We start from the raw sequence: 19,840 nt of genomic DNA, 5'->3' as shown, positions 1-19,840 counted from the left end.
TACTGTGTGCACCAACGAGCTCAATAATCGTCGACGAGGATATGCGAGCCGGAAATGGAGTTGAATGTAAGCCGACTAAACATAGATATTGAAAAAGTTGTCAAGTTTTCGCAACTTGGAGCGCAACGGATTTTTTGTTCCCAAAAGTAAAAGAGCTGGGTTGCTTTGGTGCTACTTTTATAGCTGTACATTGTACAAGATATCCGACAAATTTCTACGTGGGTCAGGTAATGAAAAATCGGACCCCTATTTTACAAATAATTTTTCTATATTAACAAGATATTAGCCACAAAAAAAGAAAGAAAATTAATTAACAGTATACATAGTTCGGTGAGCGTAAAATAAATATTTTCGGTGAGCCCAAGGGATACTGAAAAAGGCCGCTAGATTCAACGAAACTCGATGTATGTAGACCAAATATTTTAAGGACTCCCCAGACACTACAAGTTTCGAAACGATTATTTATTTAGGGCAGAAAAAAACTTTTTAAACAGTTGCATTTTTGATTTATAAAGGGTACATTTTCTACCACAAAAGGAATAGATACATTTTCAGAAAAAAATATATATATTTTTAACCGAAAAAAATAACCATAGAGAAAATCTTAAAAAAGTTCATGTTTAAACAATCAGTTCAACGTTTAACCAAATAGTTGACCTTTCAACCGGAAAAGTTTAATTTTAGACCAAATAGCTCAATTTTAAACCAAAAACATTAGTTTACTGAGAAGAAAATTAATGTTCTACCAAAAAACAAGAAAATTAATGTTCTGTCAAAAAGATAAGTTGAATTTCAAACTAAAATGACGAATCTTCGAAATAGAAAAAAATTAATTTTTTACAAAGTAGTTTAAAATTCAACTAAATATTTGAATTATGAACATAATTTATGCATTTAAAATAAAATAGGTGAATTTTCTAGTTAAAAAGATAAATTCGTAACCAGATAGTAAAATTTTCAACTAAAAAAGGTCGATTTTCAACTAAAAATTTAATGAATAAATTTTCATTAGAAAAATTAATTTTTAAACCAAAGTAATAGGAATTTTCAACATAATAGATACATTTGCAACCACATTGTACAGGTTTTATCCAAACAAGATGAATTCCAGACTATACACGCAATAGTAGACATTTCAACCGAAAAAAGTAACCGGTAACAAAATTTAATTGAATTTTCTTTTTTGGTTCTATCAAAGTAGTTGGCATTTAAGTGAAAAAAGGAGAAAAGGGATAGTTTCTTGAATTTCTATTCTATTTTAATTGATAGTAATTTACAATATTATTTTTAAGAGGGTATATTTGTCTACTTGGACGTATGGAATTGTTTACGGCATCTCGTCCAATTTTACCGAAGTTAATCACCGCTAAGCTTTGTTATACTCGGGTACGAGTCGTCGTACTGTCTAAGGTTTAATAAATTGCAGCAGATCTTGATCAGCATCCCGTATCGAACTTATAATAATATTTATATAAAAAGGGCTTCTTTAACTAAATCTGTTTCTTTAATTAAAATTTTTTTGGAATTACTATAATTGATTAAAAGAAATGCACGTCACTAATACGAAATGGTTGTTTAATTGATTTTTCTCATAACCAGTGAGCAATTTTTCTATAAAATTAGCTAGAAAAAATTCATGACCCCACTATTTAAAATTTCTAAACACACCCACCAGCAATTCGATAAACGGATGATAAACGGATGATAAATAGTTAATGAAACATGTATCAAGATGAAAAATAAAGGCCCTCAGCAGGATAGTAGTTTCTTAAACGCAGTTGAAATTTTCGTTTCTTAGTGCATGGCATAAATTGTTGAGTACATCGTGAACTTTCGCGTGAAAAGGTTTCGAGTCGTAAACAGCCTTTAGAAAAGTGATTTAGACGTTTGGCTTAATTGCTGAAAGTGAAGCTTCATGGATTTTGCGTCTTGGCAGGCTTCAGTGAAGATAAAATAATAAAGTCGGCGAGAATCATCGATCGTTTTCGTTTACCGCGAAGTTGCGGATTGTGCAGGCTAGGCCAGGCTGGGGTAAAGGGTAAATTCTATAAAGAAAGAGGCAGCATGGAGCACAATTTAAATCCAGGAAGAGAGATCTGAATGGAGTAACTATTTAGCAGGAAATATACCGCCGGGTATTATTTATTGAGACCTTCAATTATGAGAAAATTGAGGCCTGCTCGCTCGCAGTTTGGCATTTACCCAAGATTCGAGCTTCCAGGGGATGTTCTGCTGTCGGGACGAAACCGTAGTGGAGGTTATAAAACAGCACTAGACATAAACACATCGTTTTTAACGGGTTTATAAAGATAATCTCTTGTGCGCACGCTCATCGTAGGTTTAAAGGTCCATAAAACGCTTAGCGTCATCACCCAAGAATCCACCCTTTATGGGAGCTCGAAGAGTTCTCGTAACGTTACCGATCTACCGTTATGATATTGCGGTAAACATGTGATCCACCCTGCAATATTGGATCAATTTTTCCGAGAAAGTTATTTTTAACTTAAGATTCAAACTGTTTATCATATAAGAGTTTTTGCAACTAGTCCGTAGCTTCTTTATTGCTCGGAAAATGCATCGAGAAGGAATTTCATTTTTATTATTACTGCCGCATTCGAAACACATTTACTGTAACTCCGTTTTTCAAAACTGATTTTATGCAGCTTCCTTTCACCTCAGAGATTGTGGAGCAAATTTTTTGAATGTGCCGTAGTCTATAACCGATAGATTTATATATATTTTTTCTAGTTTACTATTTAATTTGATAATATTTAAAATCGAGATATGCTAATTAGGGGGAAAAAGAAGTCCAAATTTAATTAAAAAGAGTATTTTTATATTATACGTTATTAAAGTATTATATATACTTGAAGGGATATGCGAAGGAAATTGTTATAAGAAAGCGTTAAACATCTATTCTACTTACAGACAGGTTATTAATATACATTTTAATTATTTTTAAGTTTCTAAAAATACCTATAAATAATGTAAATATGTATTAAAGACATTCTAGTAAGTGCAACAAATGATTAATACTTCTTTATAGCAATTATCTTTGCATATCTCCCTGAGTATACACAATTCAATGAGAACATATGAGGAAAAAATCATTTAAATAAACCACATATTTCACATTCTGCAGAATTTTACGTTATGATCTGCCGTTTTTTGATCCAAATTACTTTTCCTGTAAAAACAGACGAATTTTCGATTAGTGACTTCTAAAGGCTGAGTTATTTATCCTGTCACGTGGATCATTTTCAACTCAAAGGAACAAAAAATCGAAAACGCAATTTGAGATCCAGACTTCTTTTTTTAACACGCCCAATTATTTTTTAACACTCTTGCTATTTTCTCCGTAGAAAAATAATGCACATTTTATGAAATTATTATAAGACAACATTTAAAAATGGGCTGAATAATTAAAAAATAATTTTTAACGTAACCCAAGTAGTTTCAAGTTTAAATAAATAATGTCAAAGCAAAAATATTAGGGGTCTAATATAGATCATTAATTCAAATTGATTAAATCCATTCTTGAATATTTATGTGAAACTTATTATATTGCTATTTCTCTATCTATAGAAATGACATTGGATGTTTTTTGTAATTTAACATATATAATTTTTGAGACTTGACAAATCATTAGAAATTTATAAAACTGGCATTCTTTTTAAGCTTTTATACATATTTGAACATAAAAACAAATTTATAGTTGAGTTTTTCAGAAACTTTTAATATAAGCAAATAATTAAAATCTTCAAATCTTTGGGGAAGATTACGATATCCGTGGCAACAAAGTTTTATTGTGGATTCCTATAGGATTTCTTGCGAGAAACACGAATCTGAAAGTTTGAGATTGATATCTCGAATAGTTTTCGAGATATCGATTTTTTATGTAAAAATAATTAACTTTTATTTATTATTTATCTTATTTTCTAAATATATTCGGATAGGATTTTTTGCGAGAAAAACGAATCTGAATTCTTCAAATCGATACCTCTTATAGTTTTCGAGATATCGAAGGTGCCCCTGTAACTGGTCACAGAAATAATGTAAGATCACACCCCTGCCCCTTTTCTAACGCTCCGTGGGGGCGGAAAGACACACCTCTGACTGTTTATGGAAATAATGTAAGGTCGCACCCCTGCCCCTTTTGCAACGCTCCGTTTGGGGCGGAAAGGCACCCCTAAGACTGGTTATAGAAATAATGTAAGATCACACCTCTGCCTCTTTCCGAACGCCCCGTGGGGGCGGGAAGGCACCCCTAAGACTGGTTATAGAAATAATGTAAGATCACACCTCTGCCTCTTTCCGAACGCCCCGTGGGGGCGGGAAGGCACCCTTGTGACTGGTTATAGAAATAATGTAAAATCATAGCCCTGCTCCTTTTCCAACGCTCCGTGGGGGCGGAAAGGCACCCCTCTGACTAGTTATAGAAATAATGCAAGATCACATCCCTGTCCCTTTTCCAGCGACCCGTGGGGGCGGTAAGGCACCCCTCTGAATGGTCATAGAAATAATGTAAGATCACACCCCTGTGCCTTTTACAGCGCCCCGTGGGAGCGGTAAGGCACCCCTGTGACTGGTTCTAGAAATAATGTAAGATCACACCCCTGCCCCTTTTCCAACGCCGCTTGGGAGCGGGAAGGCACCCCTGTGACTGGTTATAGAAAACATGTAAGATCACACACCTGCCCCTTTTCCAACGCTCCGTGGGGGCGGGAAGGCACTCCTCTGACTGGTCATAGAAATAATGTAAGATCACACAACTTCAATTCACCGTTTTCCAAGCCCATTCCTAATTTTTCGATAAATCATGCCGTTCCAAATTATTAATAGTAAATTTAACAAGTGAATCAAGAAAGCAGGAAAGGAATTTAAGAAGGTAACAAATCATTCTCATATATTGCTCTTAAGAGCAAAATGAGCAAAAGTAAGGAGAGCGAGGTCTATCAGAATGAACTTAAGAAATTATGTACATAAAAAAAAAGTTTTAAAAATCGATAACTCGAAAAATATTCGAGGTATCGATTTAAAACTTTCAGATTCATGTTTGTCGCTAAAAATCCTACAGGAATCCACATTAAAAATTTGTCACCACGGATATCGTAATCTTGCCAATCTTTGGAATGATTGAAAAATTATTACCATATTTTTAAAAGCTATTTTTAATTTTTTAAAGTCTTTCATTAAAGTTCCAGTGCATTTAAAAATATATACAAATCTTCTTATACATATGTCCAATTAGAATTTTTTAAATAAATTTTATAACTGGAGCATATATTAAAGCTTAAAATTGCTGTTCCAATTTCAAATATTATGCTTGGTCGGAATTCAATTGGAAATTATTTTAATTTATCAATTCTTATGAATACACTTTTGCGGCAAACTTTCTAATTCGTGTTTCCTGGAAGACTTTAGTTTGAAAGGAATAGAAGCAGTTACTCAATCATCTATACCGTGCAGATTTCTATGATCTATATATACTATATGGGTACCAAAAGGATTTTAACGTGAAGCCTGGGCTGTACATAAACCTCAATCGTTAACCAAAGGCAACCTATCATATGGCGTATGAATTCTAAGTCCCTTGAGGTCTGGAATATTCTGAACTAATGTGCACACGCTTGGTATATATATCGACTGTTTGTCCTGATAGCGACCGCGTTCTCCAGATCCGAATCCTCCTGAGTCTTGAACTATGCTCTATTAATTCAGAAGGACTCATTGGGTTCGGACTATTCATTGCGTCATGACATGGTCGACAAGCGAAGCTAAGATCCAGAGGGATTTTCAACAGACTATGCAGGCTGTCATCGTGATCGTAATAATGTCTCTCATCAACAGCTAAATACGATTACACGATTCCTATTATCAATATGAAAATATTGAAGTAACACAATTCTTTTTTCCAGTAATTTTTCAATTCTTTATGTGAGGAATTGAAAATATAGGTGGAATCGCGCGCTGACTTTCGTGGAGGGGAAAATCGGTATTTTTCAAATTAAGTGATACATGCATTAAAATATAACTTCTAGTAGGAAGTTAAAAAAAGTAGAAAATTCTGACTTTTTCTAGATATGTAGGAGGGTATCGAAAGATTCCATAAAAAATTAAATATTCAATTAAGTAAAAATGAACAAAGTTAGACACGTGGAATTGCAATCATTTTGATTTTCTACGGAATAATGACAGTCAATAAAAAGATAAATTATTCGTTACAAAGTGGATTTTGTGGTAGTTCTTGCATCACATATCCATTTTCTAGGGCTAAATATAAAAAAGTGATCTATAAAATAAATGAATAGCAGCTTTAATGTTGGAAAGTATGTCATAGCATAAAAAATTATTAACCCGAATTAGTTAAATTGATAATATAATATTTTGATAAAATACGGTTGCTTTTTTATATTAATTTACGATTTTTATTTTTATATTAGCAGACTATAATTAAAATGTTGTAAACGATTATTTTTCACATGTGTTTAAAATATTTAATTGTTATCTCATGATTCACAATCTCCATCTTTCTTCATGAAATATTATTTTTGAGGTTTAGGATTGTTTCGAATTTAGTAGAATGACAACGAAATGTTTCGATTGTTAAAAATAATATAAAAAGCCAACATATTTTGTTAAAATATGATGTAATGTGTTTATCCAGTTAATGTAGATAATTATGTGTGTTATGAAATAATGTACCATTTTACAGCTGTCATATACTTATTTTACAAATCACTTTGTCATATTTGGAAATATAAAATAAATTTCCGATTACGGCCTTGCAAAAATTGACTATAATTATTTAACGGAAAATAAAAACACTGATACGAGCGTAAAAATTATCTAAATTTGTTTATTAAGAAAATGAAATTTCTATTTTTTTAAACATTTGTTTTAGACGGAAAATCTAACGAATTCTGACTTAAGGGGGGGGGGGGTATACCAATATGCTAATAAACACCTGTTTTGGTTGTCCAGGAATTAAGCCAGTCTTGAAAACTGGTCTGCACCTTTCATGAAATTTCATAGAATCCCTAGAAATCTTTAAAGTCCTATGAAACTCTGTGAATTCTTTTGAGAATTTTGTAAATTCCTTACAATCTCTTAAATAATGCAAAAACTTGTTGAAGTTTTTAAAAATTTTCTGAAAATACCTTAAAAAATTTAAAAACTGAAAATCCTTGAAGTCGCTTAGAGACTTTAGATTATCACAAAAATCCTTTATACTCCTTTAAAATTCATGGCGATTCCTTAAAATCTTCAAAAATCGTTTTAAATCTTTAGTATTAGGTAAAATACTGAGAAATCTTACGAGATCCCTTGAAGTCTTTTAAATCCCTTTAAAATTATTAATTAATTTTTCTGGACAAGAAACCTACATTTATTAATAAAAATATGAATTACATGTTTAGATAGAAATCTTACAAGTATAAGGAATGACATTGACATTCAGCTTGTAAGGGGGTTGCGAAGAAAATATTCTAGTCTCACAATCTTAAGATTAATCAATATTTAATAATATTGATTTGAATCAGTAGACAAACGAAATTAACATCAAAAATTATTTATTAATTTCCCTGGTCAAGAAAACTACATTTCATAATAAAAAGATCACTAACAATCTGGTAAAATTGGGGAGAAACGGTTAAAATCTTTAAAGTTCCCTAAATCATTTAAACTCTTGCCTGACCCTTTGAAATCATTAGAATCTCTTACAATTTAATTCTTTGACATTTTAATAAAACATCGAAACCCTTTTATTTCATTAAAAAACCCTTAAAATATACTGATATTCTTTTTATAAACCTTTGAATTCCTGTGACTTTTTCAATCTCTCATAATCCTTTAGTATAATCGTAAATCCTTAGAAATTCCATTAAATCTTTTGAAATCTTACTGAAAATTAAATACTACTTTCTAGTCCTATGAAATACTGAAAGATGACTTAAAATATATTGAAATACCATTTATTATCAAAACAATAAATATAATACCGCACCACACGAAATAATACTTAACCAATTAAACACTGTTTTTAACAGTGATTCAGATGAGAGCAATGTCATTTATTCACCATGCCATTTTGGCAAACCCTGCTCTACGAGTATTAGTGAAATTTGAAGCTATAGTGAAACTCTCAGACTCTGCCGGTTTTGGGACTGGCGGAGACGGGGAATAAACCTGCGAGGCTTCCTCTACGAATGTTAACGCACTTAGTTAAGTAAGTTGAAAATGGTCTATTCGAACGAAAATTTTTCGGTAAAAACACATAGGATGATCCAAATGATGTTCTCACAGTAATAAAAGATGATGAATTTCAAATTTAGATGAATTTAATTTTTGCATTAAATTAAGTAAGCCACTTAATTTCAACCAGAAATAGAACTTAAGTGCAGTGTCTCCTATCTGATATATGAGTAATATGATGACTAACTGACAGCTATGTTGAGTTTAGGATGATTTTCATTCGCGTGCTCTGAAATTGAATTTGTGCTGGCAGAAAAGCGTGCGCGAAATGTGATGCGGCGATGCTCAAAACACTTAGATGGATTTCGGGGATTTTAGAAGATATATGTGTTCAGATCTATAACGGATTTTGATTATAAATAGAATAATCGTACACATGTGATAAAAACAGATAGAAAAAAGGATTAAAGATTTTATTAATTTTATGTTCCTAATAACTGAACGATAGCGCATGAATTTTATGAATTTCAACTATCAGCTGACTTAAGTTAATCTGTAAGTTGACTTTCAACTGGCGAATGATCCTTTTGTTTACATCTGAAAGTCAACCGCCTATTTTTACTGAAATTCACATTTTTGTATTACTGTGTTTTTAATGAATACTATCAAATCAAGGATTATTTTGATTAATCTTAATTGAAATTGAATGATAATGTATGTGTGATGATCACAGAAGGAACTTACCTAATGAAGGCGTATCCTTTGTCCTTGAAAACACGAATTTCCTGAATCGAGCCAAAAGGCGAGAATGTCTTCTGCATAAGCTCCTCTGTTAGACCATTGGTCAAACCCCCACAATAAACGGTGCAATTGGTTGGACTGCTCTGGTTGTAGACCTCATCGAAAGTTAGTGGTTTTGCGTTCGCTGGAATTAGGAAATATCCTTCAATTACAAACAGGTCACTACCCCTATTCATGATTACATTGCTACCAAAGTTTAAAAGCTACTCCTTCCAATTATTTTCTATTTCAATGCCCTGTCACTAACCTTACATATATTTAATTTTCCTTAAAAAGTTCGACTTTTATTTTCTGAGAAACACCATTTTTTATTCAATTTCCTATTACTATATCAACAAAAAAGAAAATGCAATTTAAGCAAGTTTATAAGTGACATTGCCGCTTAGGGCTATTCTTTTAAACTTAGTAATAAAAAAGTCGACCTAAACGGCAATTTCACTTAGTATCTTTTTAGTTTTTACGGTAGAGTGAGATGGAAGATGAAAAATTGTAATGATTAGTGAAAAAGATTATAAAAATTATCAGGATCCATTTAAATTACCTCAATGATTTTCGACATGCAGAAATGTTAGACTTTGGAAATAATTTATTGAACAGTCAAATATAAATGTAAAAGAGGGAGGTGTCAACTATTATCGTTATGCATAATATAATATAAAGTGGATTTAAAAGCTTTTTGGGAAACGATGTTTATAACCGGTTAAAAGAAGATTGAAAATGAATGCTTTCACACATTCATCCATACATGTCCATTATTGCCATCATGATTGCTATTTTCGTTTGACGTTTATCACATTTTCTCCGAACCCGCTTTTAACGCGTCGAATAGACGGCAGAATACAAAATACCACATTGTACGCAAAATGAGGATTTAAAGAACAGTTGTTCGATATAAAAAAGGAAAATTTCACTTAAAAGATACAATAATAATCAATAAATGTCATACACTTACTTAAATTCACTTAAATCTACTATAGAGTAGTAGAGTCGATATTACCAGAATTCTTTATATATTAACCTATATTACTTTTAATTATTCAAATTTACTGTTAGTCAAATTGTATGGATTTAAGAAGATTTAATTTCAATTTGGTTGAATTTTCTTATGATTGAAACTTTATATAATTGAATTCACTTTTAATATATTTAAACGTTCTCTTGCTGACCTTGAATGAAATTAAATTTACAAGAATCCGCATTTGAATTTTGTTTAATATAACTGAATCAATTATATCATTCTAAATTCACTGTATTTTAATACCAAAGCGGGTAATGTGGCGCAGTCGGTCATTTTAATAGTACAATGTCGTGATGTTGAATATTCTATATTGATAGGTTTGGATGCTAATCAGTTCCAGAAAATAAAAATAATTTTTTTTCGAATTGCAAATGAATCTAGATACCTGATTTTACGGAAATTGCATGTTATATTGCCAGAAAATTATTTTTAATTTGCGAACATATAGAATTAATATAGCCTGCCGCCTCACCCATAAGGCAGGGTAAGTTGAGGCATTATAAATTTTTAAAAGATTTAGTAGTTAGGTATTTTAATTAACATAAATTTAATTTTCGTAACAAATAAAACAAAGCTAAGATGCTCATCTACGTGTTACATATTTTTCAATCACATTATTGATTCTCCCCTATCTGGCCTCAATCAATTCTCAAGAATATTTCGTAAACTGTAAAAACAAAGTATTGTTTCAGGGCTAGTTTTAGGTAGAGTAGACCACCCTGAAGTAGGTAATGCTCCTATCGTAAAAAATCACTAATTTAAAACACTAATCTATGTAAACTAATTAATTCAATGCATTCAATAGTCAATACATGATACGTGATAATATATTCAAATTATGATAAATTATTTTTTTTATATGTGTGCTCATAATTATTTATTATCTACTGAAGGGCCATTATCTGCTGTAGGTTGGTCTCCCCTGATATTATTCAAAAACAGGGCACGAAAAAATTGATACCGTAATAAAAGGATTTATATTTTTAACAGTGTACTTTTCAATTCTCAAGGATTTTCGAATTCTAATTCCCAGTGAATTGCCATATATTTGAAAGTAGCTTTAAATCCTTCTTTAGTGTCCCTGAAGAAGTAAATAGATTTTTGTAATCGTAAGAGGTTTGTGCTCCATATCTTCTTCATTTCTTGGAGTTCGAAAAGGGGGTTAACGGGGTTTTAGGATCAGATTGGGGTGTGAGGTTGCGATATCAGACACCAGTGTCGAGAAGGTTGGTACCCACGAGCTGTCGAGTTTACGATCCTACGGGGGCTTACTCTAAAGGAGCAGACTCCGGGTGTAAACGCGACTGGTGAATTCGCTCTCATCCCCTAGACTTCCACTTTCGCCCTCTTTCACTCCTTTTGTCCGCTATTCTCTTCTTCGTGTAATTGTGTCGCATGGGATGAAAAGTCATTTCAGGAAACTGTCCGCGAGACGAAGCTCCATAAACTCACCTCAGGGAGCGGAAATTTTCTTTTTTTCAAAGCTTTCCGAAAAACATTCTCTCTCGATTAATGCACCCTCAGAGGCATCATACATAGCCTGTCTAAAATAATACTTTGCTATTGATTTTCCTATATGTCAATAGTTTTTTAAAAGAATAGATACGAAAGGTTTATACATGTTAGCTCTGAAATTCATATTTATTTTCAACGTCAAAAGGAGATTAGTTTTTTTAGTGTATCTCAAATTGTTTGTACTTATGATTGCAGTCCTATTAAAAACCTTTTGAAGCATACATTTTTCTCAAATTAAAAAATTTTAAATAGCGAATTCTACGTGGTAAAAAAAATTGAGCTGTGACAAGGATATTATTCCTTATTATAGCCAAACATTTAGCTGAAAACGAACGAAGGAATTTAGAAAGATCCTTGGATCAGCGAAAATGAATATCCTTGACCATTTTCCATATACCAGGGATATCGTACTTATAGTCAAACCCCTAATAAGTATAGCTATAATAGGGATATTACGAATAGGTGTTTGAAACAATTATCGGAAGAGCACCGGTGCATTATGGGAGCAGCGAAATAAAATGGCGACAGTCTAATCGGGAGCAGTGACAGTTGAGATTTACTTTGGACAATTAAACGCTTTTTACCACTTAAAATGTGCGCGATTGTTAATATTAAATGGAGTTTATGATGCAGTAATAATAATTTACATTTGTTTCGATTGCAGGCGATAACTATATTGAAATATCAAGAAACGCGATAAAAACAACAAACTTGACCTCCAAATACATTACACGGATTTCAGGGAAACTCATTTTCGCGATACCAGACGAAAAATTGGCTACTGTAAGTTAAAATATTTCTATAACAACTAAATTTTTTTCTAATCTTAAGATAATATAATTATACATAATCTGTAGAAAATAATAAACTTTCGAACTTAGCAATTTTGTCCAAATTCCTGATTTACGAGAACAATTTACATAAAGTAACTAAATGTTTAACTCTTCTAACTTAACGTTTTACCTAATCTAAGTGTACACTTTCTTTGAGTTTAATATATTCTCGATTCACTCGTTCGCCTCAAGAATTTAGAAAAACCGAAAAGTAATTTGAACTCTATATTAACTAATCCTCATGGGTTCTTTAGGGTTGCTGATTTCCAATTCGAATTTCAAATATGAAAGTTTTAAATAGCGGATCCAAAATGACGGACCGAAAACTAAAAAATTATTTTTATTTGCATAAAACTTGATACTCGGGTTTTTTTTGAATCGCTAATTTGTAATCCGGAATTCAAATTGAAAAGATCAAAGTGGCGGACCAAAAACTAATAAGCAACCCAAAAACCTATAGACTCTGAATTTAGAAACAATAGTTCAATAGTCTGTAACTTAAGTCCAGCATGTTTAAACTGCAGATTAACAATTATACATATAAAATCCGCTATATTAGATTTTTTTTTTAATTTTGTATACAGATTTTTAATCAGAAACCAAAAGATTCCTTAACATCAGCTTTTAACATATAATATGAAAGAAAAAATTTCCCCTTACTACATTTAATATGAATAAAAAATGTTTATTTTTTTAAACAGTAATATTCAGTTAAAACCGTTGCAACCTTTTTCATTTTTATTTGAGATTCCTGATCAGCTTTCAAATTACTATTAACTATGAAGTTACAAAGAATTTCAACTAACATAAGTTTTTTTTAGTTCTCAAATGTGGGTCATTTATGTCTTGCCGTGCTTTAAAGGGTTAACTATTTAATTCTAAGCAATAATACAACAATTTCATCAGCGGTACTTAACTACAAGTTATATAAATAGTTAAATTATATTAAAAATATGCAGATGAAATTTTTTTTAACGTGAATATACATATATGACAAATACGAAAGGTTAAAAACTCTGTAATTACCTGTAAAATTTTTATAATTACTATAGAATTCAAAATGAAAATATTGGAAATTGTGACATTAGTAGGGAATTACTGGAATGATTAAGGTATTCTTGGAATTAAATGGATTTAATGAGGATTTATTAGACTTCCGTTTATCTCTAATGTACTGAAATATATCTGGTGAATTGTATTTTTAGACAGAATGTATTCCTATAATAATATAGGGGAGACCACCATACAGTATATAATCATTCAATTAAAGTAACGTAAGTATGATAATCAATTTAATGGAATTAATAGTAACGACACGATACGTGTTAGTATATTACAATAATAATAGATTATTTCAATTACATTTGTGCTTATAATTAATAATATTATTTACTGTATTATTATTAGCTACTTTAGGGTAGTCTCAACTATTGCAATATATTGCATATGTAATTCAAATTTGAATGAATGCCTTGCTTCAAAGTTTTTTTCTGAAAATATTATTTTTGTACGCTATTTAATTCAATATCGAGTTTTAAATCAAACATAATTTGTATATTATATGGTAACTTTCTTATATATAAGAAAGTTCTGTAAAAAAATTCATTGTAAAAAATACGTTTTAAAATTGCACTTCAAAGTGTAAATTTACACGTATAAAATGTCACTTTAGATGCATTAAAATTATAGGTTAGAAAGCAACTGTCCACATGTTGTGTCGAATGACGTCTCTTATAGGTTTAATTTTACACTGTGAAAAATACGTTTTAAAATTGCACTTCAAAGTGTAAATTTACACATATAAAATATCACTTTAGATGCATTAAAATTGCAGGTTAGAAAGAAAGAAGACAGGTAAAATTACCGACTGCGCGTAAATTTCTATTTTATAACGAAAATTTCTCCACTTCATAGTGATTTTAGATTCGTCCCTATAATATTCCACATTTGTGTAATTTTCTCAATAGAGTTTTTTTCGCTCTTTTGTTCGCGTGTTATGAGCCTACGTACATTTTAGTTTTCAAACTTTATTACTCACTTTCGGCGAAAGCATAAATGCGAGTGACTGATTTTAAGTTATAAATTTGATGCCATATACGCTTGCGTCATTATAAATATATTCTTAATATGATCTTAATGATTTAGGTACTTGAGTTTAGGTTGATATTTTGGAAAAATTTTCCACTTTTTGTTTTCTAGTTTACCTTACATATTAAATTTCAGTTCAGTTGAGAATTTTACACTTTTGTTCAATTTTAAACATTTTTATACTAATTTCACGTCGCTGCGCGTGAGTCCACTTTTTACATACGTTTAGAGTACTAAAATTTCACAACTTTTTTTTACAGTGTACTGCATCACATGAAATGTTTCTGAAATTACCGGAATTACTATGGAATAACTAGAATTCACTGAAGTGATTCCGGAATTTATTGCATTTCTGTGATTGATTGAAAATTGGAATTGATTATAATTGATTCTCGGATTGGAATTGACAGAAGACACCATTTTTAAGTTCTTTTGAAAGACCCTAGCATTTCAGCTTTTTATGCAATGCATATTTAAAAAATGGAAAAAACTTGTTGTTTTAGAGATTTCAAGCACCCTTCTCACACAATCTTCACGTGATGGAAAATTTCAATTTTCAAATTAGGGTTTAATGCACAAAAGACTACCTGAAAATATTTTTATTTGCCGGGCCGCTGGAAAAGAGTTGGAAATTGTGCACTTGCGTAATTTAAACAAAATCATGAAAGGGAAAGCATTTTCTGGTCAAAAGCACTTTCAAATTTAAATTGCTATTGAATTTAAGTGGGTTCTCATTGAAACGTAATCAACTTCAAAACCCAATATTTTTAACCAATAAAGTATTCGGATTTCCATAAACAATTATTTTTCTTTACATTTCGCTGCATTGAAACATGTATAGAATGTAATTTTGTTATGAGAAACAAAAAAGTAGCCTAGACGTGTTGTTTAAATGAAATGGTTTTATTTTATAATGTTAAATTGACAAAGGTCTGGAGTACATTTGTGTTAGTTTATTAAATAATTATTAAAACCACTTCTCTAATCAATTAATTACAAGAATAAAACAATGAAGTGCATTTCTCAATTGGATTCGATACAAAAGTAAGAACAGTTGCTAAATATGAATTTAAAGCATAATATTTTCAAACTTTACCATATGTGGAAAAAAATATAAGTCTACATTAATACAAACTACACAAAATAACAAAACAATCCATAAATATACTTGAAAATATAGGTTATTTAAATAAATTGTAAATGTCACATACCTACCAAGGTATTCATTAGGGTGATAAAAAAATATGAATTTACGCACACTTGTCTAAGTTCTACCTTGTTACTCAGAAATTAAAAAAAAAAAACTAAATAAAAATCGTCTATGATTTGTAAGTCTCTTATCGAAGTTCCCCTTTTTTTGATTTGAAAAAAATGGTTTTATGTTCTAATTGTCTTAGAAACGCATGTATTAAATTTTTATACATACAAATGTCCCGTTTTATATTATCATTATTGAAAATAATTTAATGCAATTGTCTAAAGTGACTTTGAAAAATAGCCATTTTACCTTGCTTGCCTCATACGTTTCCATAATAAGTAACTTATTTTTATTTAATTATTGTAGTTTGTAAGTATAAAGTCTAGCACAGAAAAAACAGAAGTTAAACTTTACATCGATTTCCGACGAAAGATTCTCTGAAACAAAAATTTACTTCACAGGATAAACTTTACACAAACATCGCTTAAACTTTCTTTTGTTTTTCCATGACAAACACATGTTTTTTGAAAGAGGCGAAGTTGGCTAAACAAAACTTTATCACTCTAAAAAATTTCTTGCAACAAATTTTATTCTTAGTTTTTTCTGTGAAAAGTTTCAATTAATAAAGTTATGTTTGTTGACTAAAAATATACAATAGAAGCTAATGGGCGTATTCACTTTTGAAAAGCATTTCTCTTTGCCTTGTAAAATGAAACAACCTTATATGCATAATTCTATATAAAATATGCTGTAATTAAATACCGCTCAGTTCTTTCTTGATTACGAAAATGCTTTATAAACACAGCAAACATTTAAATCGATGGTTTAATTAAAATTGTACAAAAACAGCGATGCGCAAACATGAAGTCTTCTGGAATCAAAGACTTTACGAGAAAAGCCATAAAGTTAAGAGAGCAGAGGTGAAAGAATTCATAAGACGCGGGGATTTGAGGATTTTCCAAAGCTTGATACTACACCGCGTCTAGAGTTTCCCCTCGAAAATCCCAGGTAACCCCGGAGGCAGATTCAAGTGCACACTTTCCCGCGTAAAGCTATCGCTTGAAGCAAGCGAAAGCGTACCTCGTTGTGGATGAAATCCCTTTTGAAATGAGAAACCCTTGGTAGAAGCAGAAATTGGCAAAAAAGATTTTCCGAAAGCACCGATTAAAATTTCATCGAGTCTAATCTTCTAAGGTTGATTTGATTGACTTTGAAGTCGTTTGCAACAAGGTAGACGTGCTTTTGTTGAAAAAACCCACGGGCTGACTTACAATGGTTGTTCTACTCTGCAACCTTCGTATTATACTTTAGGAAGATCAAGCTGAAGCAGAATCCTAAGGGAAATACATTTCTTTAAAATTTTTTAAATATGAGATAGAAAGAAAATAGCAGGTTGAGCTCAAGTTTCGTGTAAAGCTAGAATGGTTTATAAACCTGGAAACTTGTCGTTCGCTATTTTCAAATTCGTGTTCAAAATTTCAATAATAGGACACTCCTTTTTTATATTCTAAAAATAAATATCAAATATAAGAGTACATAAAAGGTAAAATGTTACGAAATGTTACATGGGAGGGGTGGGAGTGAATTGATACTGTTACTTAATATTTTTAACAAAAATAACCTTACAGGAAATCTGGGTGATTCAATAAGATTTTTGAGGATTTCAGGAATTCTAAAGAATTTTAAAGGATTTCATTAGGATATATTATTGCATTTTTCAGGAGCCCAATATTTCAAGAGATTTCAAAGAATATTATCAAGTTTTATGTAATTTACGGAATTTGAAGGGATTTTGTAATACCTTATTCAAATTGAAAAGAATTTATTAATTAAAATGAAGGGGTTTTAAACGATTTAAAAGATTTTCCATTTTTTCAAGGTATTTCCGAAGATATTATAGAGTTTTAAACATTTTAGGATACTTCAAAAAATTACAAGTAGTTTCAATAGATTCTAAGAATTTTTTAAGATTTCCAAGCATTTCTAAAATTTGAGGGTATTTTAAAAGATTAAGAGCAATTTTTGAAAGCTTTAAAAACTTGCAAGGGATTTCAAAAGATTTAAAATCATATGCGACATTTAAAAGAAACACCAAGGAATTTTCAACAGGTTTGAAAAACTGCAAATAATTTGTTAGGCCTTAAATGAGTTCATGAGATTAAATGAAATTCAAGCAGTTTTGACGAACTTCATAGAATTTCTGATGCGGACGTTTTATTTTTTGAGGATTTCTGAAGTTAGGTTTACTTTATAGAATTTATCTAATGTTATGTTTAAGATTAATTTTGTATTCATATACATATTTAAATTGACAAGTTCTGATGAAAAACTAAAATCAAAAGGTTCCTTTTTGAATTTCAATATTTGTAATGAAATGAAATTCATTTTATTTGTTTCATTCTAAAAAATGGCTCCGGTACCTATTTCTTAGAATTTATAAACGAAATATAAAATTTATACTTGGGATCTTGGATAAAAAGAGGTATACATTTTTTCATGTTTAATTACAAGGAAACGATGTACTTCTTAAAGTTCTTTTCCTTTTTTAAACTTTGATCAGAGATGCCGAATAAAATTTAATGAATGCGAAACCTAAAAGACTTTTGCACTTGAAAAGATAAATTCAGGCCAAATATCTTTTTAAATGACATAATATTTGTTCAGAATAATCTACATGTATTAATTTTCCCAACTTTTACTCTCTGCTAACAAAATTAGTAGAGCTTATAAAATATCATTAAAAAATTAACTTGAAACAGAAAACGTGTCTATTATCGAAGAAAAAGAAAATTGTTCAATAACACTAATACTTTCTAAGGCTAGAAATTAATAATTTAATTACTAAATACGATAACAAGTAAAAAATAAAATAAAGAGTGTTAAACAAAATTAACTCATTTCAATCAATCCTTTATTTTCCAAGAAAAATAAATCTTTCCTTTTATGGCTCCAGGTGGTATTATTTTTGCTAATAAAGGCCTGGCATGTTCAGTGCAAAACTGAGCTTTTGTGATGTGGAACGTCGAGGTTCGAACAGTTTGTACTGAAATTGTGTGAGTGATGAGGAAATGGTGACAAGAGGGGGTGAGAATAAAGGAAGAAGGGCGTTTATCGTAATCCAATAAGGGTCAATGGCGAACGAGCAGCTAAGTGGGCTTACATGTGGCTCATTAGCCATTTGATTACTCCATTCGTCTAAATTAAAATGAAAAATTCTTGACAATACTGACATTTTTTTTGGAATTTCAAAATTCCAAAAACTTCGCCTTTATTCAAGTGTGACGATAGTAAAATAATACAAAACCTAAAAATGCTTTCACTCACAAAATTAATGCTGAAATAAGATAAGATTCAAATTTATGGCTAATCTACCCATGAATTAAATCTGCAAAAAGATTACTCTTATTTCCCTTAGTATAGTTTATTGAATTTTTTAATAAAAAATTATAAAGTATTATAATTACTTCTTAAGCTTATTCACGAAAATAATAAACAATAAAAATGTAAGATAAGTGTTATCTGTTCCAGAAGTTAACAATTTTGTTAAAAATAGCGTATTCAAAAATTATCCAATCATGCTGTTGAATATTATTTGAAAGGAATACCTTACAAATGGATATAAAAAATGCTAGAGAAAAGAAGTTACTTGCATCCTTTCTCTGTGTATAATAAAAACCAGTGCAGTGCAAAACGTTCAAATAATTTTGCTCAAGTAAAAGTAAAATATATGCAAATGCTTTTTCATAGTGAAAGAATTTATTTATAAATGTAGTTAGGTGTAAAATGTGACGTTTCGAGAGTCAATTGCTTTCCTCATCTCGAATTAGTTCTGTATTGCTGATATTAAAATTTTTATTTTTCATCTTTAAAATAAAGAAGATCATCAATAAATTGATTCAAATTCTAAAATAGTTAACTACACTTTTAAATTTAAATTTCAAAAACGAAACAGAACGTACGTTCTGCTTCATATTGAAGGCTAACTTCGAGTGGAAATTTAGCCTTCGATATGAAGCAGAATGCACATTCTGTTTCCTTTTTCAAATTTAAATTTAAAAGCGTGGTTAACTATTGTAGAATTTGAATCAATTTATTGATGATCTTCTTTATTTTAAATATGAAAAATAGACATTTGAATATCAGCAATACAGAACTAATTCCAGATGAGATTGTTAAAATCATGATTTAATAATT

At 30.5% G+C, this 19,840-nt stretch overlaps 1 protein-coding gene across 1 annotated transcript in view; it reads right to left on the bottom strand.

The window, feature by feature from the left end:
• LOC117168023 (nucleolysin TIAR-like) overlaps positions 1 to 19,840 on the bottom strand; it is a 1,157,331-nt gene that overhangs the window by 20,532 nt on the left and 1,116,959 nt on the right. Inside the window, exon 8 of the mRNA XM_033353341.1 lies at positions 8,938 to 9,118. Coding sequence (XP_033209232.1) covers positions 8,938 to 9,118 — 181 coding nt within the window. The remainder of the gene's footprint in view (positions 1 to 8,937; positions 9,119 to 19,840) is intronic.

Source organism: Belonocnema kinseyi, chromosome 2 (assembly GCF_010883055.1).
Source record: "Belonocnema kinseyi isolate 2016_QV_RU_SX_M_011 chromosome 2, B_treatae_v1, whole genome shotgun sequence".
In the NCBI taxonomy this organism is placed as follows: Eukaryota; Metazoa; Arthropoda; class Insecta; order Hymenoptera; family Cynipidae; genus Belonocnema; species Belonocnema kinseyi.
The sequence above is the reverse complement of the archived record's forward strand: the minus strand, read 5'-3'. Positions and strand labels throughout refer to the sequence as shown.